The sequence below is a fragment of the Cygnus olor genome, chromosome 4 (assembly GCF_009769625.2).
Source record: "Cygnus olor isolate bCygOlo1 chromosome 4, bCygOlo1.pri.v2, whole genome shotgun sequence".
Classification (NCBI taxonomy): Eukaryota; Metazoa; Chordata; class Aves; order Anseriformes; family Anatidae; genus Cygnus; species Cygnus olor.
In genome coordinates this window covers 23,985,809-24,011,549 of record NC_049172.1, presented here as the reverse complement: position 1 = coordinate 24,011,549, position 25,741 = coordinate 23,985,809, and the positions used below count along the sequence as shown (strand labels likewise).

Below are 25,741 nucleotides of genomic sequence, written 5' to 3'. Positions count from 1 at the left end.
ACTTGACTCAATCCACTCAACTTGAAAGGAGAAAAAATAAGATCTATAATCTTTATCTTATCTGGTAAATAAAACAGGTTTATATACAATATTTTAGTATTCCTTCATCAAACTTTAACTATTATTTAGTCTTCCTCTCTGATTTGTAAGGACACTGCTGTCCAGATAAGTAATTTCCATTTCTAGCATAACCTCTCCCTCACAATTTGGCACCATCAGATCTTTTTGGTTTTGTCACCCATTTTGCTGTGTAGCAAAGCCATGTCCAAGATGTCGCTGATTTTGTAATGCAGTCTGCTTTGGCATTGCTCCAGCTAATATTGAGACACTATCTGCAGCTTTGCTAAAAATTACAGCTTGTTTATCTCTTCATTGAGAATAAATGTTGCATGTTGTCCAGTCCTTTTGAACCCTAAACTGTGAGCTTTCCTGATGTTTTATCAGAATTTTCTACCAACAATAAATAAACAGTATAAATTTAACAGATCTTAGATCTGTGTGTTTGCCCCATTTCTTTGACTCCTCTCCATTAGATTCTAGACAGCACTCCTTTCCTCTTAGCCACTGTCATCCCTGAAACCTGAGTGTGCAAACAGGAAAGGAAACAGCACTGGTTTTATTTCTTTTATGAGCCACAGGTTTACATATTGAAAACAACAAGAAGAAATATAAGCTTTTACAGAAGGGCTATTCTGATACGGAAACTAATAGGCTAGTAACAAACAGTCAGAGACTGTGATACTTTGGCTGTCAAGCTTTAAGTTTTCTTGGGATTTAAAGAACCACTGAACAAAACTGCTCTATTTTTTTTCTCAAATTGCACAGTATTTTTGGGATTCGTGGATTTTTAGATTTCAGGCCATCTGAAACTGGATGCTTGTATACATACATGCTTAAACTGGACATTTTTAAGGCAGTCCAACAGAGATGGAAGCTTGCTGAATTAGGTCTGGTAGTAACTGTCACTTGTATTATATTTTAATTTAAAATAATAACAATAAATCCATTGGAAGTTTTTTGAAACTCTGTTTTCCCCAGGTAATCAGATAAAACAAGGCTATCCCAGAGCATGTATTAAACCACCATCATTGTAACCATATTTTTATCACATTATATATATGCCCTTACTTTTAGTAAACTTGTCATAAGAAAATAAAAGCCTTAAAATATAGAGAGGCCTTAAAGAAACAAGCAAACAAACAAACAAACAAAAAACAAACAGATAATTGAAGAGGAGCTTAATGTAAAAGTATACTTTTTCTAGTATACTAGAATATCTAGTAATTTAATATTTCTAAGGTTTTATATTCGTGATTATTATGAAGGATCAAATGCTAAAGTTGCATCAAAATATTTTGATTTTACTATTGTCTATCTTATTTTTCTTTCAAGAAAATATTAATAGAATTGATTTGGACTTTAATTATTTTTATTCCTTTTCAGTCAGCTTTTAAAAAGACGGGAAGTATCTGTACCTTTGAGAATTGAACAGCTCTCCGAGGAATTAGATGCATGGCAAGCTTGTACTCAGTTAAGCAAGTAGGTGCAAAGTATGAAATTAGCATGAATGAGACTACAGGCATTTAAATGTTTATTTGTAAATACAGTATTTATCCTTTTGTAAGATTTTAACCTGAATGTAAAAAATTGCTATTATGTCGACATTAATTTCTAATGCATACTATGACGTATGGTTGAAAAATAAGTGTCTTTTGTTCATAGGCCTACAGATGAATTGCCATGCACCCCACCATCTGAATCGCAAAAAATGGTGTATTCAATACTGGTATCACGAATACAAGAGGAGCCTCTCAAAGGAATGATTGGGCCAGACTATGTCACTGGATCAAATCTTCCTAGTCATTCTGATGTTCACATCTCTTGTTTGACTGGGCTAAGGATACAGGTACAGTTTCAAAGAGCCAAGGTATTCTGTCTTGGTGATAGTGTTGGCTAGTTGTGAGGTTACCGTAAGTCTAATGTCTAGCCCATCATGTGGGAGGAATGTGTTGTCAGAGTAGCCGAAGTTAAAGAGGACAAGTGCTGAGATCTGCTGTGTTAGAAAAGCTATATAAAGAATTGTCCAAACAAAAAATTGCCCAATTTCCCAAACCAAAACTTTTAAATTTCCATGGGAAAGACAAAATTATTTTGCCAAATGTTCTTTTTAAAGTGCTTTCAATTTAATAACTCCTACCTCACTGCAGTTTAAACTTAAAAAAAAAAAAATCCTGTTTTTCTGTTTTCAACAACATACTGACATTATTCTATTGTTAGAAGTAATCATTATGGAAATGTATAATATAAAACTTAAAATTCATTATTTAAAGCCAAATATTAGAAAAGTAAATATTCAAATATATTTATTTTTCACTTGCATAGGGCTTTATGATCAAAATGTACTAGTCCTTTTAATGCTTCTTTGGTATATGTTAGTATTTTCGCAAAGGGGAAATTGACAGGGCCTGAAAACACTACTCAAAGGCTTCTTTCTCCAAGCACTGCTTCAATGTCAAATTACTCTCTTGTATGAGGCTGTGTCTATTTCCTCTGTCCAGTGCAAGATGCCAGCCCAAAGAATGAGAGGGTTGTTCAAGGATTAAGAGGGATGGTTTTGTATCAGAAATTGGAGATCACAAAATGCTAGTGAGGTCCTTGAGGTAAACAGAATTACAAACTGAGCATCCTCAAGTCTAAAAGATTTGCTGCCAACATCTCCACATTAGACCAGTGGACTTTGCTATAGCTCAGAGGAAAATACATGCCACGTGTTAGCTGTTGCTAACAGCCACAGAAAGATGTCATTGTTATAATCCATTCGACAAGAATAGCAAATATGGTGTCACCAGTTTGTTGTCTACAATATCCTAACCTCTGGATTAGCAAATATTAGGAGTCATTGCTTTAGGCATGCGGATCAGCTCACAATTCATTGGGTTAATACTAAGGTATAGTAACCTAATTGCTTGGTTTTACAGTTTTAAGTGGTAAGTTCAGAGAAGAAGGCACTTAAAACTAAATTGCAGCTTTGACACTGTATTGTATCAAATGAGGAAATTTAGCAGATAGCTTTTCTCCCAACAGATAAATTGGTGTTTTGTCCTTCATGTTTTTCTTAGTAAACAGTTGAAATTTTCCTGTAGACTGCATGTAGCCTCCGTGCAGGTGTTATATATACATATTTATTTACTTTTAGGATGAAGAAACCCAAAGATCACCATAGATAATTACAGCGAAATATGTACAATATTCTGAAGGGAAAAAAAAAATCTTACCTCGGACTCTTATTTTACAGTTAAATTTTGCCTGAATTACTGACAAACATATAGAATACAACAATTATAAAAATCAAAAAATAGAAAAATTACAAAATGTTGGGTCTCCAGATTTTAGAAGATAACCAGTTCACTTAACAATTGTGCATTACAAATTCAGTATCAAAGCTTTGAGTTGACTAGGTACTATTTTTGCATAAATTTAGGTGATAGATGTACATCTGATTTTTACATGCTTCTCAGATGTAACAATGTGTTCGTCATTCTGGTAGTCTTTACTCAATACTTGTGTACTTTGTTTTTCTTTCCCTCTCCAAACATTTTTGCTGTACAGGGTCCAGTGTTCTTCCTTGAAGATGGAAAATCTGCTATTTCACTGAATGATGCTTTGATGTGGGCCAAAGTGAATCCTTTTTCACCACTAGGAACAGGAATACGACTTAACCCATTTTGATGCAATGTTTTCCTCTGTTCTTTGTAGTGCTTAGAATAACAGTTTTTGGGGGTTAATAGCAATTTAACCTTGCTTGTCAAAGGACAGAAAGATGGCAGTTGATCCCTCCTGAAAGGCAATTACTTGGACTTTGAAAACTGTAATATGAGAACAAGAAAAAGATTTCTATATAAATGTTTGTTGATAATCCAAAGAAAAAGTTATTTGAGAATCCAAAGAGAAAAAGTCCTAACTTAATTGACAGCCATGCCTTTTTTTTAAAGTAAGAACTGTTGTCAGACAATGCAGACACATTTCTGTTAAATTTGTGTACACAAATGCCTTGTAAAGCAAGTAGGCAACTATCTGCACATTATCAAAATACAGGCAACAAACTGTGAAATTCATAAACACACTTTTAAATACATAGTGACTTTATGGATAGCCACTGCAACCCATTTTTAGAATGACTGAAATCCTGCAGCTGATTAACACATTGTGTCCCCCTTTTTAATTTTAACTAGTTTTTACATACAGAATTCTATAGCAAAAGTAATATTTCAAGTGCTTAGATGATTTTTTCATCCATTACTTAACGTGCTTTAATAGGAGTACAAAGACGTTTACTAATGTTTTGTTTAGATAGGTTTGAATATCTACATTATAATACTCTATTTTCTAATAAGTTCGTCTTTGGCAACTGTCCCCATTATAGTTCCCTAATCAGAAACTAAAATGTATAGAAACTTTTTTTTTTTAAACAGAGGGTTTGTAAGGGACAACCAGCAACTGTATTGAAATTATTTAAATATATTATATACATTTAAAATGTGTTTTCTTTTTACATTTTATATTAGTTATACATATAGTATGATGGACCAGAAACAAATACTTGTGCATATATTTTTATTTACTAATGCTGCGCTCAAATGGGAAGAAAAATATGTCAATAGAATACTATGAATATTTAAATTTTAAAGATGTATATAGTATGGAATTTAATTATAGGAGAAATCTTATAATTGGAATTATTCACCTGTAGAAAAGATGCCTTGGTTCTTTTCAGCTTGATGGCTCCCAGTCAGAAATCTACCTAACCCGTTGTTACATTTTTTGCTGCATCTTTAAAATAAATTTTAAAATCCCGCTAGTTATATAAAATATAAAGAAGTTACATTTAGAAATTGGCAGAATTATTTCTAGAGCAACTTCTGTAAAATCAGAAGTAACACAAGGTCTTTTTAATAGACCTTATCCAAGACAACCCTCAATAGGTCAGTAAGCAATGCCCTCATCTAACTAGAAATCATAATGCCCCATGCCAAAAAGGTGGGATGGAGATTAGAAATCAACAAATCCTTTCTTTTTTTTTCTATTTTTAAAAGGTTAAGATTTCATTTTGTCTGTTTTAGAGTATTATTACAGGATTTCTGGTATAAGAATATGTTGGAAAAAATCATAGCTGCTTTGTAATCTATACAAAAACATTTCTGTACATACCTAGGTGTTAGAACAATTTTTCACTTTTTGCAGGTATTGTTTGGAAAATGTTTTCCGTTGTTCAACCCTGTGGAGCTTGGGGAATTAGAGTTGGATTTCAGAAATAAAAAATCATAGTTTGTGAAATAATTTTCCAGCAGTCAATATCTGATGGGTTGCTTGAAAGACTAGTTATCTTTTAGTACACGAGATTGTGTAATTTAATACAAAATCTATTACACACAAGATTGTGTAATTTAATACAAAATTGGAGACCAAAGGTAAGAACTGAATGTGCAACCCTACGTCTGATGATAGGATCTGAAAGATTGACTCAACTGCCACTCAGCTGTATTTCAAAACTTATGCTGTGTCTTAAGGATTTTTACGAATACATCATAGTTCAAATATCTTAGAAGACGTAGTATTACTGCATCAATTGTTGTGCCTAAGTTGTGCCTTAACATGGAGTCTTAGACAAATTTACTCCCTCTTTAAACTAGAGAGTGAGGGTTAATAATTGTTTCATTGTTGAAATACAAAAATTAAGTCAAAGGGCACTTTTTATATTGGGATCCATCAGGTAACAGTCATTGTGAATAAAATGAGGTTGCATTTCTTTAACATAATTGTACCCCATCTGGTGAGTGAGGGGAACATGCAAAAAAAGTTAAGTGTGTCTGCTGCTAAAACTGGTTGCAACTGTCAAAACATAGCTACATTATTTTCAAAAAGAATTTCAGGTTGTTTGTTAATGTGTGACTTCATTGTCCAGCACAGCTAGTCAAATACAAGTATTTTGCTTTAATATTAAAGAATCCTTTGTCTTCAAACAATTGTTTGACTCTTCTGTAAAAATCAGTATTTCTGTTTGAATGAAGAAATTTAGCAAGCTATATACCAAGTGCTTCCTAGTTACTACAAATCTCAGTATACCTAAGGTAAGATTTTTTTACATGATTGTATCCCTATAAAATCATTGTTCTATTGAAAGAATCTGACCACTGTTACGAGTGTCTGTAAGCTTCACAGGCTGTAGCCAAAGGTGAGATCCTCAGAACAGAACACCCTCCTAGGTGGGTTCCAAAATGATTAAAAAAAAAAAAGTCAAACTGTGAACTCTTCCCATTGCAAACACTGCCTTTAAAAATTAGATATGACACTTTAAATCCATCTTGTTGAACTCTTCATTGGGAAAAAATATTAAATCCCAAATTGCAATAATTTAAGATTACACTAATGCAAGAAACTGCCTTCATTCTTTCCAGAGAAATTAAACTACGAAGTCTAGATACCTGTTTTTTCAGACTAGGTATTAGTATTTTTAAAATTTGAAGCTTTTATGTTTATATAGAAAAGAAATAAAATCCAGAATTAACTTTGCTTTAGTTAAAATTACTAGAACAACAGGAGGAAAAATAAAGCTTCTTTTTTAAAAAAAAAAAAAAAAAGAAAAAGCATTTGTGAAGATCCTGTCTTCAAGTCTTCATATCTTCGTATACTTCCATGTAGTAGTTATACTTTGTGGGTTCTGATCTTGTATCAATATCATCTGTATCAGAAAATTATACTGATAAATATCAACTCTAATAAGAAATGAAGCTGAAAAGGAAACTAGGCAATATTATAGAGACAAGTAAATTAAACTATTGTTAAAATAAATAATAACAAAAGCTGTATTGTAGAATGTGACTACAATTAAACCAGGTTTTCCAATTTATTTGGCTTAAAATAGAATTGTTCCCTAACAGGCAGTAAACTTAGATTTCTCTTTGTTGATTATACAGTCAACAGAACTGTAATTAGAATGAGGTTTGTGTTTCAAAGTTCCACATCTCTCTGGTTAATCCGTTCAGTGGTATCCTGGAAGGTGCTAAATAACCATCATAACAGAGGATCTGTCAGCTTGTTTCTCTTGGAGTTCTTCAGAATGCACATCTGTTTTGTCTCTCTTTCCTGAGGAATCTACAAGCAAGTCAGAAAAAAATGTAAAATTATTTTTTAAAAAAGGGTGTGTGTGTGTGAAGATTAGAAGTATTAAAATGCCATAATTTAAAGGTCAAAGCATTGTTTTAATCAGATTTAAATGTAGCGTACAAACTTATGGTTAAGCTTTTAAAGAAGGCCTCATTTTCCCCTGTGAAGGCACCATTTTAGCCCTACAGATAAAGTCAAAGCTCTACTATTTTCTGAGGGTGTGTTTGTTTAAATCAATACTGAGTATCCTTGATGGGAAAATGGAAGAACATATACAAACAAGCTGTAAACTGATCAGTCAGCTCAATTTGTGGCTACTATCAGTACCCAAAACAGCCCAACAAGATGACATCTGTGTGCCTAGGGCCATCATGTGGTTCAGCGTACCTACATGCTAGGCTTAGTAATTTGCTACAGAGCTGACTATGCTGATTCAGTTCCCACTTTTCCAGGACTACATTCTACAGTTCCATATGCAGGCAAGATTATTGCTTAAGTAAGGACTACATCTACCCATTCACACATTCAACAAAATGAAAATCTCCATTATGTAACAGGAGCAGAAAAAAATGATTTCAGTACGGTGAACGTATGCAAAATAAAGTTCTGAGGAAAGTAAGAGAAGCACTTTTGAATATCAGAATAACTTCTGCAGATGCAAGACCAGAGAAAACCTTGAAGCAATTTTATGTTAAAAGAAAAAAAAAATACTGCCAAACCCCTCTAAGCCTTCTATTTTCTAAGAAATTGTAGCTGGTTTCTTCCAAGTTTTTAAACATGGAATCTCTTGGTTGCCTGTATAGCAAAAGTACACCAAAACCACCCAACATTATAATCTGAAAAGATTAAATTGAAAACTTAAATGATGTGAGAAACAAACTTACATGATGGAGCAAATGCTTTTTCCTTTGGGATACTAGCTATATTTGTAGAGGACATTGTGCAGTTAAGATGGTAAACTGTACGATGTCTGAAACTTCGTTTAATGTTAAACCGTCCTTTAAAGCAAAAATCACAAGTTGTTCATTTCAGCAGTATGTCAAGCATCTGACCACTTAGTTGATCAATTCCCCAGTTTAGTTGAAAACAGTTACTGTCCCTGTCCCCCCACTTGACTTAGACACCCAGACAACCATGGCAGCTGTATAAAAATAAAATAAACCCTCTAAAATAAAATAAAGAGAAGGGGAAATATTAAACAGGTTGTATAGTAAAAATTCACTGTATCTTCATTTCAAACATGGTATTTTTTATATGTTTAAAAAATAAAATGAATTTTAGCATTTTTGGACACAATATGCATGAGTTCATAAATAAGCATGAGATAAAATGTTGAGATTGCACAGGTATGTCTCGAAACCACACATTCTGAATTTCAACAATTTCAAAATATTTCAAGAGTATAATCATTAAGTCATTGTAGTTATTAATATATTAATAGTAATAGTAATATATTACTTGGCAAAGTAGGTCCTCTACTGGAGAAAACAAAAAACAATAGAAAAAAACCTGAAAACTTTATACGTTCTGATGCAGATTCAGAACAAATTCTTTGTTTGATGTCTGTTGATCAGAATACTCGAGCCTCTTCAAACATGTTAAAGATTAAGTTAGAAGAAACGCTACTTGAAATGTGATTTCCAATTTCTGCCTGCATAAGCTTTGTTTACTCCTGCAACTACCATTGATATCAAGAAGCTGGAAGAACTCTCAGAACTCACACTCCCAGTACATGCTATGCACAAAACAGAAAAAAATTAGAAGAGACCTCAACCTTGGTCTATGCCATAGAAGAGACCAATCCTGGAATGTTAGGCTCAGATTTGGTGCCAGCATTTTCAGAAGGATACTGAAAATTCACAGTATAGAAAAAGGCTTCAATATGAAAACAAACCAGAGAACTCAATCTATTTTGTGAAATGCAATGGGCATAGGTTTGATGTTTTTTAGTTGATACAGAGCATCTTTGACCAAAGGAGGTTGAACTACATAGCCTGATGATCTATCTCTTCAAACCTCAAAATGGGTGAACTGGTTGCGATGAGACTGATCCATGACTGATGTATGTGCAAACATCTGCAAGACTGAGTTTTTTCAAAGGTCTTATCCTTTGTCTTGCAGAAGAGAAGAGCAATAAACATTACAATGAACAGAATTATAATAATTGATTTTAAAAATGTTTTTGCACTGTTGAAGATCATTCGATAATGGCAGTGAAAGGCAACAACTGGTCTGATTCTTTATCCAGGTAAGTTAAATTAACCTAATAAACAAAAGGAAGAAATAATCAGCTGTTATATTATCATTTCACATTATCTTATAGCTGAAGAAACCCAATTCTTTTCCACTTCTCATACATCATGTGCACCAGCCTTCTAACCACCTTGGTGGCCCTTCCTGGACTGACTCCAGAATGATAACCTGTTTGTACAGGGTAGTCCAAAACTGAGAACAGTACTCCACGTGCAGTCTCTTAAGTGCCATAAAGGGGCTAAAAATCAATTCCCAAACCACTGACATACTATTCTGTTACTAGCAACCCAAGATGCTGCTGGCCTCCACTGCTGCAAGGGCACTATTCAACTTGTGCACCAGGAACCTTTCTGTGCAAAGCTCCTCTCTAAGCGGCTGCCTGCAGCCTGTAGCAGTGCATAGGTTACTCCATTCCCACGGCAGGACTTTGTGATGAGCATCACATCCTGTCAGCCCATTTCTCCAGCCTGCTGTGGTCTCTTTCAGCCTGAAGGGACCTTCATCCAGCATGCCAGTCACTCCCCCACTTGCTATGAGCGCCCTCCATCCCACCATCCAGGTCACTGATAAAGACATTAGGCGGTGCTAGCCCAAAAAGTGATATCTGAGGGAAGTCACTCGTAACTGGCCATCGTCTAGATTTTGTCTACAACCAGTCCCTTGAATGTGACGCTCCAGCCAATTTTCCATCCACCTCATCAATCACTTTTCCACTCTATGTCTCAGTAGTTTGACTGTAAGAATACTGCGGGTCTTTGCTAAAGGCAAGATATACAACATCCACTGCTATCCCCGTGAACCCAGAGCTGTTTATTTCTTCAAAGAATAACAGTGGCAAGTTATAGGATCTCTGGGTATTGCTTCAACAAAGAAGAGTGAAGGAACTCGGCAGCTTCTTTCAGTAATACGAAGTATCAGAGGGAAGTATTAATTGTGTTAATGGTGGAAGTGTTATTAAAATTAAATTTGACTCCAATAACATAACATTGATATACTACCCAAGGAACGTTGAATGCAGCCACACAGTGGTCATCAACCACGAAACTTCAGAAAAAATTCAAAGATTGTACTCACAACCCAACGCATCACATCTAAAGGTTCTCACAGTACTCCCCAGCCACAGTGAGGCAAGCGAGACAAAGACAACCAATGCAGGCCTGCTACTTGCTATCTTCAGCTGTTGTTCAGAAATTTTGAGCTGTAGCTGTGGGAAAACGTGGCTGTCCCAAGCTCTGGTCCTGCTTGAGGAAAATAAAAAACAACAAGAGAAACACTCACGTGGATCCTCTTCCCTCTCTTGCATTCTCATTCTCATGTGCATATTACTGATGGCATTAGCCTTCTGTCTGTTTATGGTAACACTGGGTTCCATCATTATTTCTGTCAGCCTAATGTTATTCTTGATAACCTTGGAAGCTGTTGATCTGGCAACCATTGGTAACTGTGTCTGGTAACAGTAGTCTGTAAAATCAATCTCCCTGTCTTGAAGGCTTTTAATACTGGGGGTAAAAAAAAAAAAAAAAAAAAAAAAAAAAAAAAAAAAAAAAAAAATTGTTTGGGAATTAATTACAGTAAGAAATGGCTAAATATTAGTTTTTACTGTTCTATAATGTATGTTATTTTCATTTTCAACAAATAGAAACCAATACACAAACTAATAGCTTGACCAAAATGATATGTAAAGAGCCAGTCCAGGAGCTGAACTGAATCAAGAAGCAGTCAGTACCCAGGGCTGTGGGCTCAATCCACTCAGTTACAGCTCCTCAAGCTCTTCTTCCAGAGTCAAATTTCACTTTAAAATACATTTTTCATTTATGACTGTGCTATTTCTTGCCAAATTAGGATACGATAAGAAACGTTGATTGATCAACACCGTTGAAGCCATCTATAGGCATCATCGACTCACCATCTGTTTGTTAGCATGGAGTAGATGTCCTGCACCAGCCTTTCTGCTGCTCCTGGTTTGCAGTGAATTGTTACCTCTATCAGTTCCTGGGCCACGTTGAGGTTGTGTTTTGCAAAAAACTTTATGCAACAGGAAAAAAAATATATATATATACATACATATATATATATACACACACGTATCCTTGTGCATGACCAAGTGCAAAGATGCCTGTCTTGTTTGAATTTGTTACCCCAAATGAGATTTTTCTTGTTGCCCCATGAAAGGTTACTTCACCAAGTCAAGCTTTCAGCACGAAATTTGTACCAACCAAGAACACAACAAGCCCAGAATTCCTGGCAGCAGCAGCTTGTCCCAATTGTGCCAGTTTTACACACCTCATTCTTGTGGAGCGGGAGCTCAAAATGACAAATGACAAACTTTAGACCTCGTTAAGAAGCCACAAACTGCCCATTAAAATTTTAGGGGGCGGGGAGGGGGGGCATAGCGCGTTGCAGTGCGGAGCCCTCACCCGCCGCAGCCGGGCCCAGTTGCTCAGCTTGGCGGTCAGCGAGCTGCCGGTCCCGCAGGCGCGGCTCCGGATCTCGACGGGGAAGTAGCGCGCCAGGATCTCCGGCACCAGGTACCCGTTGGAGAAATCCCTGCCGAGACAACACGAAGGGGCGCTGGCACCGGCTCCCGTTCCCCGGCCCACCCCTCTTTGCCCGGCCCGGCTCGGCGCACCTGCGGCAGTGCCTGGGGCAGGCGGGGAGGTCGAGGCTCTGCAGCCAGCGGAGCACAGCGCGGGGCAGCCTGGGCTGACGGGGAGCCACGGCGGCGCCGAGCCCCGCTCCTCGCCTCACAGCAACTGCCGCAACGGCCCCAACGGGCGGGGCCGCGCGGCGGGCGGCGCTATGGCGCTGCCAGCACCGCGGAACGGGTCGGGTCTCCTCGCCCCGCCGTTCCCCCTGCGGCCGCACTTCACCTTTGTTTTGTTCATACAAAGGTATGGCAGCTGGCGAAGAAGGATCCTTGTAAGACTGGCTGTGTTGTAGTAGTTTCTTTGCCAGGGTTCTGGCTTGGTTCAGTGTTTGTTTCAGGTCTGATTCCTCATGTTTTAATACATTAGCTAAAATTTACCTCATGCTAAGAGTTCAACGCATCAGAGCCCCATTGTACAAACGTGACAGTTTTCTTCAATTTCTGACTAAACAAAGGATCACTTTTTGGAAGGGATTTTACTGACCCCTAAGGTCGGTTGTTTTGTTAGCGTGTGTTTCTGGTATGTGGTATTAGAGTGGTCTTATCTGCCAAGGACCTGTTCCACTATGTAGTCCTGCCAGGGCAACAACCCACATTCCCTATTTTGTTTGTCCCTGTTACATAGTAACAGAAGCCGTGCCTGTCCAACTTGGCGCAGTTGGCTCAAGTGACTCTATTTTCATATTATTATCTGGTAGCAAAAGATTAAAGATTATGTGGAGAACTGCATGTTACCTGAGATTAAAGGCATAAAAGTACTACTGCCAGCTGGTTGTGGTTGTCTCCCTGCTAGGCTACCATTCTGTAGAAGTAAAGAAGAAGCAGTTCCCAGTAGCTGCAAGCACTTAAAATGATCTCGTTTGCTTTTTGGATGATTGCAGATATCAGCGGCAATAGACACTGCAAATGCCGTGCGCATGTGAACATACCTAGGGGCGGTGAGATGAGATGGTAGGCACTGTAATGTGACTCTCAGCAAAACTAACGTTTTTTCATGCCACTTTTCCTGAGTCGAATTTGAAAATCTCACACCTGAAGATGAGAGCCTGAGTGATCGTATTCCATATATAAATGTCCAGTGGTGCTGTGGTTGGCTTGGCACTATCCTGTTTCTTGAAGTAATACACAGTAATGGTGTTGTACATAAAACCAAGAAATTACTAGTTTCTGGGTGCAAAACAAAACTACCAAACTTGCTCACTATGTACTCTAACTTCTGTTAAGAAGAGTATGCACAGTATGGGGTCCTAACCCATCTAACCTTCCTTTAGAGGGACCCCAGAAGAGGCTCCCACTGGAGCTTTTTGCAAGGAGCAGATGTAAATTAATATTCCTTTTAACAAGGATAAGGGTCAGAGAGCTGGATTTTATTAGGTGGACATAAATTAGCAACTGAGTAAGCATTCTTCTTTGTGAAAACTTCCTCTATAGTTAGTTCCTCGCTTAGCATCTTTCCATACTAACGTAACTACTGAAAGGAGTCACTGAAAAGGAATGGAAGAAGGTGAATCACAAGGGCAAGTGGTAAAATTTCAGGTATCATGCTATGGTTCGCAGGAACTGAGTGCCTGTCACTTAGGAAGTTCTCAAATGAAGATCAAATTAAAAGACAAAATTAGGAGTGCTATATTTTGATTATCTAGTCAGATCACCTTTTTTGATAGGACTGGTTATCATTACCATGCAAGAGCATGAGTGCAGTAAAAATCCTTTGGATTTTCTGATGTCTCCTGGAGCTGTCTGCATCCCTTCTCTGGCTAAAGAGTTGAAAAATATAATTTCAGTATGGTCACGGAAATGCCTGCATTCTGGGATTCTGAAACACATTTTTTGGAGTTGGGAACCTGTTTATGAAATAGACAGTAGAAGAAGTAATAGCTCTTTCACAGTGAGACCTGCCAGATTACAGGGAATTGATGTATTTCCAGAGCCTTGCGTCCACCTCCTGAACTTCAGGTTGAAGATGTAGTAGCCTTAAGAAACCTTGCAGATGCCCTACAATAATGTATTTCTCTGAGGCAAATAATTAATATGTCCCTAAGTTATGAGATAGAGTACTGTTATGAAAAGGTATGGAAAGAGCCCAAAGAATCCTGTTACAAGAGGGTACCAGAAAGTATCTCAGAACTAAGGCTTCTGAGGAATATTCTCCTAGAATTTGTAGACTTGTAACTTTACTAATTTTTAAATTAGAGAATCTACAAATTATGCATGGCTGGAAAAAAAAGTTCATAGCACAGAACTCCAGTTCACAGCACAGGCAGTAAGAAAGTATTAAGGGATTTTTTCACTGTTGTTAATGAATTGTTTATATAAAGAAAGGGAAGAAAAATAGATATGTATTTATTTTATTACTTTTTTTTAATCAATGGATATAGTGTACCTACTAACAAGTAATTTTAGGTACACAAAAAACAGAAATTTAAAAACACATAAAATAATGACTCTAAATGGACAAACTTAACAAATAATAATGAAGAAACTTTTTGCATTTCAGGTGTGTCAACCAAATTTTAAAGTATAAATACAATTAAAATTAACAGCACTAAAGCTAATTAGTAATTAGTGTTAAGCTAAAGCTATACAATCATTTCCCAGAGTATCAGCACACATTCAATTCAGCCTTATTAGCACCTTGGTACCAGTTGCTGAATGGCTCCCAATTATTATTACATATCAACACCAGGTGTCAAAGATTTGTTTTCTTAAAGTAATATGCAAAAGGCATTTTTTTTTCCGCCCAGCAGTTCTTTAGGTAAAATATACAATAAACAGAAAGAAGAAAAAGTATTTGTTATTCAAGCTTCTAAAGGTTAATTACTACATTATCTATACTGTAAGAAATTCTTCAGTATTGTTGGCAACTGGAGTTGTGGCACAAGATGCAGTCTGGCTCTTCCTATGTAATTTCGGATACGTAGTCGGCAGAGCTGGCAAAGAGAAGAAGGTGTGGCTGCAAAGAAAAAAAAAGAGAGATGTATAATTATATAAGAGCCAGTGTTTTTGTTTAAAACAGCCTTGCACAATAATGGTATCTCTGTAATGTAAATTCTTTATCCTTTTTCATTTTCCTTTATGGCCTTTTTCCCTTTCAGAGATAAAGACTAGGGGAAACCTTATTAATAAACAGGCAGATATTCAAAAAAGCAAGGTCAGGAAGGTTCAGCAAATAATTTGTTTTTAAATAAAAAACCTACACACAGAAATTATCTGATTACCTTCATGGAGTAGCAGCAGTCTCTCCACTAAACTGCTTGGAGCAGCTAAATCTACAGGCCTCTCAAAATCTGTATTTTTGGCATTTATGTCTGCCCCAAATTCAAGGAGTAAGTTTACGATCTCTGTACTTGAATGCTGGGCAGCAGCATGGAGTGGAGTTTCCAAATGCTTTCCTTTCTGCACGTTGGCACCTGGTATGTATATGCATGTAAAGAAATGTAAAGAAGAGATCAATTAAAACTGCAATCGACTAAAGAAGATGCTACCAAACAAAAAAATATCCACTGTCTGGGGATTCCAACACTTATTTTAGCCATTTTATTAATTTTATTCCATACAACAATAGCTAATCATATTAGTGATTCTTCTGATCCCATATACTTTTCCTAGACACAACTCGATTTTAAGGGAAAACACTTTATAAAAAGCTGAAAAAATCAATTATAAAAAAATTATAAAAAGTACACGTTTAAGAAAATTTGCTACAAGTAAAAATATACTTTCCTTATGTGTTTAAAAAGAATCGCTAAACTGGAGTATTTCAATTAAAATGGACTAAACGCAATTGCAATAATGAATTTCTATTCATGAAAAAATGTCCACACAAGAGCTAAACAAAATAGATAGTATGGAATAACTTCCTTGATAAGCAAGCTGTTAATCCCTCCTAAAACTGGGTTCAGCCCAATAGGCTTCTAGACTATCTTGTAAGACGAAAAAATAAAAATAAATTAAAAAAAAAATATCTTGAGAGATCTACTGAGACCAAAAATTAGCTTCTGTACCAAATTTTCTAACCGATTAAAAGTTTTTGGCCTTTTTAATTCCCATGTGAATAAAATAACTTTAAAATATCACAGGCCTAGCAATTCAATTTGGAGTCCAAATAGGTCACCGTTAACAGTATTAACAACTTGAGAGTATTTCCCCAGTATTGCCTATTTCATTGTCTATTTGCCTGTTTCATTGTCTATTTGCTTTTCACCTTCTAATACACTCTCACAAACTGATCAAATAAATTCAGATAGATATAAATAGTTAATTATATTGTCTATTTACATATCCTATTCTACATTAGGGCAATAATGAATCTAGAATATCCTGTTACTGTTTTTATTGTGTGGTAGTATTCAAATCCCAAAACATGTTAGTTTTATTTCTGGGGCTCTTAAACCTAGAAATCATGAAATAGGATAGTTAATAAGGCAAAGAAACTGACTTCAAAAGAAATAATTTAACTGCTCGCTTAAGTAACCTGCAATTAACTAGAAAAAAACAACTGAAGTGCAAAGATGACAAGGCTGTAATTATTCAAATATATATGTTCATTCATTGTTCTGCAGGATATTTGGGGATACATTCTGCAGGACGCAAAAACCTTGTATCTCATTGCCTGAAATACAACAAATGATCCTTTCTGCAGATCATGTCCCTGGACTTACACTGAAAGAGATTGAACCTCCAACTTCTATTTTTGTTGATTAACTACATAAAATGAAGTTTAGGACCAACTGCCATCTACCTTACCTCTTCTTTTTGCAGCTCAGCCTCTATGCTTTGTAAAAAAGATCTATCAGAATATGCTGAAGAATGAAAAAGGGTGGGACTACATTGCTAAAAAAAAAAAATCTGTTGAAAACACAATGGTTACTATATTTAAAAAAAAAAAAAAAACAACTTTCTCAAAGCTAATTTTTACCTTTGTTTTTCCTACGGAAAGCGAACATCTACAAAGCTGGGGTACATGCTGAAAATTCTGAACACCCATTCTTATTGGTCTTGCACCCTTTTCCCTCATATGTTTGCTATGCCGCAAAATAATGAAAGATAAGTTATTATGAGCAAGCACGCACCACAGTAAACTTGCAAATAGAACCCTGCAAGCAACGGTTCTAGTTTTGTTGATTGAGCACAGTTCACTTCAAAAGTGAGTACAGCGTGCTTAATTCTATAAACTAGCAGTACTTTTATTTAAATCATGACGTACCTGCATAAAGAAGCTTTCGAATACAGTGGATCTGCTGTGAAACACATGCTACATACAGAGGTGTTCCCAAATGGGGAAGGTCTTGGTCAACGTCTATACCCCAGGATATCAGTACCTCCAGACAGTCGCTGTGTCCTGTCAGTACAAAGCATAAAAGGTTGCTCAATGTCAGTAAGCTGTCTCATTGACAAAACTGGACATGCTTCTTAACCATTTGTCTACTACTCCATGTTTGTTCAGAGGGTAATTTCTTACCTCTACTGGCTGCTTCATGAGTTGGGGATGGAAGACAGGACTCCCACTGAGCTTTGGCACCATACTCTAACAGGAGCTCAGCGCATGCTGCGCTGCCTCTCGAACATGCGTTAAATAAAGGTGTCACTCCATCAATTGTTGTAGCATTTACCTAGAATACATAAAATCTAGGTAAGAACAGAATTGAAAGAAAAAATATTTTTTTAAACAGAATATGGTTAGAAACTGCTTTAAAATACAAAAACAAAACAAAACAACAAAAAAAAACCACAGTTTAGAGTAACAGTTTAGAATAAAATAGCTTAACTGCTCAGTCCCTGTGCTACTGTCTTCCTCTCACCACACTCCCCAGGTGAAATCAGTTCACTGGTATTCTTGTTAAACTACGTCAAATAAAACAAAATACACTTGGTATACTGAAGACTATTTGGGCAGTAAATAACTTTGTTTTCAAAAGTAATTGCACTTAGCTCTTTTCATTGATACAAAAAATCCACACCTTGTGTCGTAATGGGGACCGTCTCTGTAGCTCTGTCAGACTGCAAGCTCCATATGGGAATTATTTGCCGTTTTCTTCTATGTTTTTAATCTCTGTGTTGGAGTGATATTTCATGGGACAAGACAAGGCTAATAGTGCTTGCTGTTCTGATACCAATGTAGCCACTCCCCAGTTTAACTGAATATTCTCAGTATGAGAGAATGATGAGAGAGAGTAGGCAAAATCGTGAGGGCTGATGATACTAAAGCACAGGTATTTGGAGAGAGGAGTCTTGCCTATCCTCTTCCATGCACCCCCAAACACACACCAACAATTAAAAGTACTACAAAAAATTAAGATAGGAAAATAAAATTTGTTCTTATACTTTTGTCTATAGTATCTATAGTTTTGTATCTATAGAATCCTTGTGCTAGCTGAAGTGGACAGGAATTAGTTTTTGGAACACAACTATGTGGTTTTTTTTTCTATTACTTAGACATATTCTAGATGTTTCTCAAAATTTAATTGTAAGGACAATAAATATTTCGATTACAAAAATCAGAGATTTGGGAAACTATAACTGATGGGGAATCTGATGTCAGCACAGATTGTAGTGAAAATTGTCTGTGAATTCTTATTTTTGATTTGGGATAAGGGGGTCTGTATCAGGAGTACCAAAAAGAGCCAATGTTCTTTTGTACTCAGACCAAAGAATTTTAAGAGCACACAAGCACAATGTGACAAAACTTTTCCAGAGATATTAAAAGAAAAATCTCTAAGAAGCCACTCAGTGAAAGAGGAAACCAGCAAGGAGAGACGCATTCAGAAGTTTAAAAGATAAATGATGTAATGAAATTCAGAGGAGAAATAAGGCTGGTGACACACTGCTAGCAGATTCTCTCCAATTCATTACTCTGTCTTTGTGCCATCCCAACTCCCATCTTTTTTTCCTGTTGCTGTTCTTTTGTTTGAGATCTACTCTTAATGTATACACGTATGTAGTCTTTTCTTTTTTTTTTTTTCTTTTTCGTTTAGCCTTACATCTCTCTAATGATGCTTCTTTGACCCATCACTTTCCTTTGCTGGCTTTCAGATAGCAACTTATCAACTTATTGTAATTACATGAAATCAATGCAATTAATAGGGAGAGTACAGAGAAATATCAATATAGCAAAAAAAAATCAAGGAATATATCCTTCTCAGTTAAACCAAAGTTAGCATTGGACTTCATATATGAAAACACCCTTACATTTGCTCCTGCTTCAAGAAGGATTCTTGCACATCCTACATGATCTCCCAGGCAGGCTTCATGAAGTGGAGTTACTTGGTCAATAGTTAGTGTGTCTACATTGTAACCCTAAACAAGATATGAATGACATATGAAGATCACACAGAAGCTGTTAAAGAGTCATTTGCTCACACTACTATTCAAAGGAATAATTCATAACACTCTAAATAGGCTTAAAACTCTACTTGCAGTAATTAAATCTTCAGTGAGCATATAAAGAATCTTTCAATCAACGTAGATAACAATAAGTTGTCAGCTTTTTTTTTCTTTAAATCAGTTATATTAGAACCAGGAATAGGGGTTATGAAGAAGATGGAGCCTGACTCTTGAGATGCACAGCAACAGGACAAAAGTCAAGAGACACAAGTTAGAATGTGGTGAAATCCAATTACTTATATGGGAAAAAAAGAAAAAAATCTCACTGTGGAGATGGTGAAACCCTGCAACAGGGCTCCAGAGAGGTTGGGGCATCTCCACCATTGGTGATCTTTAAAACCCAATAAGGCCCTGAGTCTAAACTGCCCCATAATTTTAAGATTCTCTGACTTACAGTCCAAAATATAGAGAAATCTAATAAATTTTAGCAAGGAGAACACTTCTTCAGTTGATAAAACACCAAGCTCTTGAAATTTGCTACAGTAGTTACTGTTCAGTTCTTAAAAGCTAATAACTGCATTCATCAAATGTATTATTTAGTATAATTTATCAGTATTGTAGCAACTGATATGACAATACTGTGATATTAACATGTAATGGTATACAGTCTCTCCCTTTGCTCAAAATCCTTTTTTTAATCACAACTATGCAACAAACATAATCTTTCAGTGATACCTCCCTCTCAACAAGTATCTTCCTGGCTAGCTCTATTTCCTGAGGACTTAAAGCAGTGGAGCAGATGATCCTTGTGGGCCCCTTCCAACTCAGATAATTCTATGATACATTGATTTACACCACACAGGAGGGAAAGACTGATAGAAATTTAGTTACAGCTTTGGTAAAGATTATTTTTTTGAGGTTTTAAAACATACAGAGGAAATATTTTAAATATTATATCTTATTGTATCAAGAATTTGTAAATGTGTATTGCTCTGAAAAGTTCGGGTGTATGAAAGCAAAGCAAAACATACTAAATCTGCATTAATTATCTATGCTGAGAAATTAAGTAACATTAAAAAGGAAAGCAATTTTAAGAACACAGCCTTCACCTGTGACAATAAAGTCTTTAGAGAAAGAAGACGTCCTTGACTGGCTGCCTCATGCAGAGGTGAGCGATCTGCCCAAGAACCTATATAATAACAACATTTATTGAGTAAACCATAGGAATTAGGAGGCTTTTGGAATGCACAGAGCAAAGCAGAAAATATAATGCACAGAATGAAGTCAACTGTCCTGTGGAAATAACTGTTCCCCTTTAGAGACTGTATTTAAAATGATCAGTTTATAAACAGTAAAAACTATATTATTAACTGCTTTATATTATATTGTTAACTGTAAACATCTATAATAAATAATTATGTAGTACAGAGGAGAACAAAACATTGCTATATTGATTTCACTGCTGTGATGTAATAGATGCAGTGATTGCCATATTTCCAGCTTGTACTTTTTCGTTATTTTTAAAAATCATATGATTTATTTTAGCAGCTATCCTATAGAAGTTTACAGGCTTCAACAAATGGGTATTTAAACCTAAAACAAACATAAACCTGCCTGAAAAAGTGCAGGAAGCAGAAGTATTAGAAATACAATTTGGAAATCCCTCTGCATGATGAGGTTAATCTGCTGCTACATAAATTCAAGAAGAGAAATACAATGAGAATTCATACTGCAAAAGGTTGCTCTAGTAGGAACAAGATATTAAGTTCTGAAAGGCTATTAGCACTAAGAATAGGTAGTTATGCTTAAAGTAAAGGTTTGCATTTATTTTCAAGACTTGTCCTGCAACCCTCTCCCACCCAATAAAAAAAACAACTCCACAACCCCTAACTCCAACCCAAGTCCCAGAGCCCCCATGTTGTTCCTGTTGAAGAGCCTGCCCTTTCCTCTAGAAGACTGGCTGCTGACAGCCCTTTCATAGCCAGATAGGGTTGCAAGCATAGCTGATAACATTTTATTGTATGAATTTTGCAAATGAAGTTTTGAAAGACTATGTAAGAAAGAGCCATCTTCAAAATACATTATGAATTACCGATATTTATTCCTGTTAGAAAAAGTCACTTGAACTCTAAGATGCTGATGTAATTACTGGTGAAACCTGCAGCTTTCTAAATCTTGCAGTTCTTCCTAACACTGGCAGATATTTTTTTTCTCACCTAGCTGTCTGGAATGAATGTATGGGTTAGGACTAGGACTTTTTTGGCTTCCTTACCAAAGTTTATACAGTATTTTTAGCTCACCAGTCATAAAGTCTTTGTTGATTAGAAGCAGACAGCCACAAAAATGGCCAGCCGTGTTTATCATCATTTAATTATCATGGCCACTTGAGGGTAATCCCCCAGGTGAGTGACTTTATGTCAACTACCGGCGCAGGCTGCAGTTCCAACTTTGGAACCATGCTATGGATTTGTTGCCAGCTATTACCATTATGTTGAAATCATCCAAAATGTACAGTTGATAAACAGAATGATTCTGACTTTGTACTTTCTCTTCTTCCTGTACCATTTCTTTCTCTGTTCATGTTTTTCTTGTAAGAATTGAAATTGGAACTCTAATTGAAAATAACTGTATGAGGAGAACAAAAGGAACCCTAAATGAGCCATTTTGTAATATTACTGTTAGCAGCTACTATATTACAGATATATTTTAAATCAGGGTGAAAAGTTAATGTTACTTTTTTTTTTTTTTTTCTGGTGTAACTACTGCAAACTTACTAAAACTAAAAAAAATCCTTGCCAAGATTAAATGCAGTATTTTGCAATTCTTATTTCTAGTAGGAATTACTGAGCTAAAAGACATACACACACTGACTGGAATTTTAAGGAATATTACACAACAACTGAGCTCAGAAATCTTACTGACCTGATTTTTACAAAATACCAGTATTTCCTCTCTGCCATCCCAATAAGCTCAAATACAGTTACCCTACTGTAGTAGCTTGAATGTGTGTAATCACTATGAGAATTTTGACCGATGTTTTCCTCCTTCTATAGCAGTATCTGAACCAGCACTCATGTTGTTCTAATTCAAATGAAGCTAAATTCATTAAATTCTCCTTCTGGCAGCTGCAAAAAATCCTCAAAAATAGTTAAAAACTGCATTTAGAGGCTGCCTTTGAAATGTTGTCCCCTTTTCTCCTTAGATAAGAACTTCTCTCTCTTGATGGTTTGCCCTACTCCTAAATTAACAGGAAGAAAAAGACAACTGTTATATAGAAAAAAAAATCTAATAATATTGTAAAGTCTATAAAGTCTTTATCCCTATTAAATGTACTCGTACTTTGGACATTTTTGTGGCTTTGTGTAATTCTAAACCGAATGAAGATGCAGAATCTGAAAACACCATTATTCCTGAACACCATTATATCTGAAAACACCTTTCATTCCTCCATCTCCTTCCCCCATGGATTGCTCAGAAGAACAACTGTTAATATTACAGTGTCAGTGAAATTTGAAAAGCAAATGATGCCAGATCGCATTCTGAGCTCTGTTTTGCATCTAGGCCCACCTTATATCCCCACCTTACAGTAGGCATCCAGCAGCTCACTGTTTCTGCTAAATCCATTAAAACCTATATGTTTTTACCACCTCTATTAGAAAGAAAATCTATAAGCAAAATACTGCAGGAAAAAAATTGTGCAAACCAAGTTTGGAAAAAATCTTTCACATTCCAACTAATTTATTGGTAAACATAATAATCATTAAATATCACAGGGACAAGAATATGTTAAAAATAAATACGCAGCATAAATAAACATCAAAGTTGTCTTAAAATAAATTCTTTATCTAGCTTGCTGCCTTCTGCTAATCTACAAGCTTGCTATGGCTCTTACTTAGAAAGCATTAACAAGAATATAAATAAGGAAAAATTTTAATTCAGCGTTGTCTGTAACAGCAGTATTAGCAAACACAGTCTGTTCCAAAACTGCTAATGTATTAAGTCCCCACTGATGTAGTCCCTGACAGATGCTGAATACAAAGCATCTTGAACTATATTTAGAAGCCACACTAGTTCCAAGCTTGCTGGCATAGAGTTTACCAGGAAGGGCAGCCTGCACTGCTTTGTAAACACTAAAATAAGAAAGAATAAATATATTCAGTGTATTAACAGTCATAGTTAAAAACAAAATTACAAAGTATCATACAGTACCTAAATCTCCGTCTCCCCATGGCACTTCCAACCAATTGCAATTATAAATCCTACTCATTTCTTTCAATCTGAAAAATAAATAAATAAATGAACCTGCTCTTGCTAGTTGGGCCTGTTCTCAATACTCTCCAGCTATGTTTGGAAGGAGATCAGCAGCTCACTGTAACATGAAATTTCACCCTGCAGTAAACACAGCTCCGAAGATATGAGCATGTGCAGTTGCCAGTTTCTTTTCTTATGCTAAAGGACAGTGGCCTTTTTTTTTCCCCCATGTTTCCTTTTTTAATGTAACAAAAGTGCCAGCATCTGTGAATTTGCCTTCCAAGACAGCTTAACTTGAATTTCAACCCAAGAGAATCTCCTAGTGAGATCAAGAGAACCTTGAACTGAGTAAGATTTGCAAAATGAACTCCTTTTTTAACCTCATGCAATTAGTTGGTATCCTCAAACATCATTATTAGTGCATAGATTTCTAAGGGAAGCACTGCCAAATGTTTATAAGTCGTTTTCCTATTTTCATATAAAAGAAAGAAGCAGAGATATTCTGAACATGTTGCAAATGCTGCTTGATTTGCTCAGTGGAATGGGTTTGTATTTTAGCAGTTCACTATTCCCTATTATGTTCTTAACAATTCTTGGGCTATTAAACTGTTTTTAATAACTAATCTAAGCAGTGAAAGTATCAGTCCACCCCTAAGAATGGGGATTTGCAGTTCTGATTTTGATCCATTTCTGTCATTAACGTTATTTTCTTCCTATTTTCATATAACCTGCACTCCTCCACATTTACCTACAATTACCTGTAAGCCATTCCTGCACAAACGATCATAGCAGTAAAATACTAAGTAAAAATATTTTAGTAAAAGTCATTAGACGCAGTCATTCCATCCATTCAAGTGGCGTTTAGGTATTTCATTTCAGTATTTTAAATCATCATTGCTTTAATTTGACTTTATGTGTTATAACAATATATAAATATGTATACACAAACATGTAAATATACACATACAAAAAAATGAAACCTTGGTTGATTGACACCAATATTCTTTTCAGTGCTTATCATCACATAGACTTTCAAAATGTGGGGATTTCATTCCAACTGCAAAAGCCAGCAATATCCTATCCCTGAAAACCACACAAAACAAAACTTCTTTCCTCACACAGTTCTGTTTGTCCACCTACATGACATGAATGCACATTATTCTTGCCATTCTGGTGCTATATTCACTGAATTAGTATTCAGATTATTTTATGTCTCCATATCTAGTAGGATCTTGCAACCTGAACATAATATTTAATAATTGTATAGTGCCTGTTTAATAGTATTCTCCCAATACCATAAAAATACTTCAAAGCCCTTATTTAATCCACCTTCATAGCATCATCCATTCACAGTATTTTATAACTATGGAACTATAACTATTTGGTTCCTATAACTAGGTTATATTTGGTTCCTATAACTAGGAACCAAAAGATGGAATTTTAAGGCTCAAATTGTAAAACTGATATAATAGGTTTTTTTTCTTTTTTTCTCCAGAGTACTTACGTATTAGAGTGTACGTTGAAAGCATGGTTTAATTATAGTTATGAGAGCACCGAACTTCTGAAATTTCAGGCTTAGATAACAACCATGATCCACCAACAAACTTAGGTTAGATGACTGCTTTTAAAACATGCAGGGGCCACAACAAAGACAAGGACAGAATTTTCTTTTAGCGATGGGGCATAAAGAAGTTAGCTCTTTTTTCTTGCGGATTCCTGCCCTTGACTACATGCCTTCCAACCTTTGCAACATACAAGAATATAGAGGGTGTATTTCTTCTTTATATAAACTTAAACCTAATGCATTCTCAGAACACCATCGATCTTGCACAGCAAAGAAAGTAGGAGCTTTGTGGAAAAGTACAGCAGGTGAACGTGTTGTCAAATACTGTTATCGGGCATTAGAGGATCAAATCACTGTGGCCCAAGCAACATTGCTTCTAACAATTCCTAAATCCTGAGCACTTGCTGTTGCAATTTAACAGAAATGCGAGCCACTACACTGTATTAAAAGCCTCAAAAAAAAAAAAAAAAAGACAGACAGGTGCTAACAGAAGCAACACTATGCTACGTGAAGGCGATGATAGTGACGATGGCAGCGGC

The 25,741-nt window shown here is 35.9% G+C and overlaps 3 protein-coding genes across 9 annotated transcripts in view; 1 reads left to right on the top strand and 2 right to left on the bottom strand.

Annotated features, from left to right (window-relative positions):
* Window positions 1–3,758, top strand: part of WDR17 (WD repeat domain 17) — a 59,700-nt gene extending 55,942 nt beyond the window's left edge. For all 5 annotated transcript variants that reach the window (XM_040555887.1, XM_040555888.1, XM_040555889.1 and 2 more), the window contains 3 exons: window positions 1,444–1,539; window positions 1,723–1,906; window positions 3,610–3,758. In XM_040555887.1, the coding sequence (XP_040411821.1) occupies window positions 1,444–1,539; window positions 1,723–1,906; window positions 3,610–3,729 (400 nt within the window). In that variant the 3' untranslated portion in view covers window positions 3,730–3,758. The remainder of the gene's footprint in view (window positions 1–1,443; window positions 1,540–1,722; window positions 1,907–3,609) is intronic.
* Window positions 3,759–6,900: 3,142 nt separating this feature from the next.
* On the bottom strand, window positions 6,901–12,983 carry SPATA4 (spermatogenesis associated 4). Its single transcript, XM_040555344.1, has 7 exons — window positions 12,800–12,983; window positions 12,047–12,431; window positions 11,835–11,964; window positions 11,324–11,442; window positions 10,696–10,916; window positions 8,049–8,162; window positions 6,901–7,152 (listed from the first exon to the last, which is right to left on the bottom strand). Exons 1-7 carry the CDS (start codon window positions 12,981–12,983, stop codon window positions 7,061–7,063), a joined length of 1,245 nt encoding a protein of 414 aa, XP_040411278.1. The 3' UTR covers window positions 6,901–7,060.
* Window positions 12,984–14,396: 1,413 nt separating this feature from the next.
* The window catches only part of ASB5 (ankyrin repeat and SOCS box containing 5), a 28,705-nt gene continuing 17,360 nt past the window's right edge, over window positions 14,397–25,741 (bottom strand). For 2 of the 3 annotated variants that reach the window (XM_040556200.1, XM_040556201.1), the window contains 6 exons: window positions 20,497–20,576; window positions 19,253–19,360; window positions 17,526–17,676; window positions 17,271–17,405; window positions 15,283–15,474; window positions 14,397–15,017 (listed from right to left, as the gene is read on the bottom strand). In XM_040556200.1, coding sequence (XP_040412134.1) covers window positions 14,890–15,017; window positions 15,283–15,474; window positions 17,271–17,405; window positions 17,526–17,676; window positions 19,253–19,360; window positions 20,497–20,576 — 794 coding nt within the window. In that variant the 3' untranslated portion in view covers window positions 14,397–14,889. Of the gene's footprint in view, window positions 15,018–15,282; window positions 15,475–17,270; window positions 17,406–17,525; window positions 17,677–19,252; window positions 19,361–20,496; window positions 20,577–23,596; window positions 23,665–25,741 lie in introns of all 3 variants that reach the window. The other variant, XM_040556202.1, reaches the window with a different exon arrangement.

What these genes read in the sequence shown, in the direction of transcription:
- SPATA4 (XM_040555344.1), bottom strand. Translation starts at nt 12,983, where the DNA reads ATGCGCACGGCATTTGCAGTGTCTATTGCCGCTGATATCTGCAATCAT. An exon ending in TTTTATGCCTTTAATCTCAG is followed by an intron (nt 12,432 to 12,799) that starts GTAACATGCAGT and finishes GGTAAATTTTAG; the next exon opens with CTAATGTATTAAAACATGAG. An exon ending in ACTGGGCCCGGCTGCGGCGG is followed by an intron (nt 11,443 to 11,834) that starts GTGAGGGCTCCG and finishes TGTTGCATAAAG; the next exon opens with TTTTTTGCAAAACACAACCT.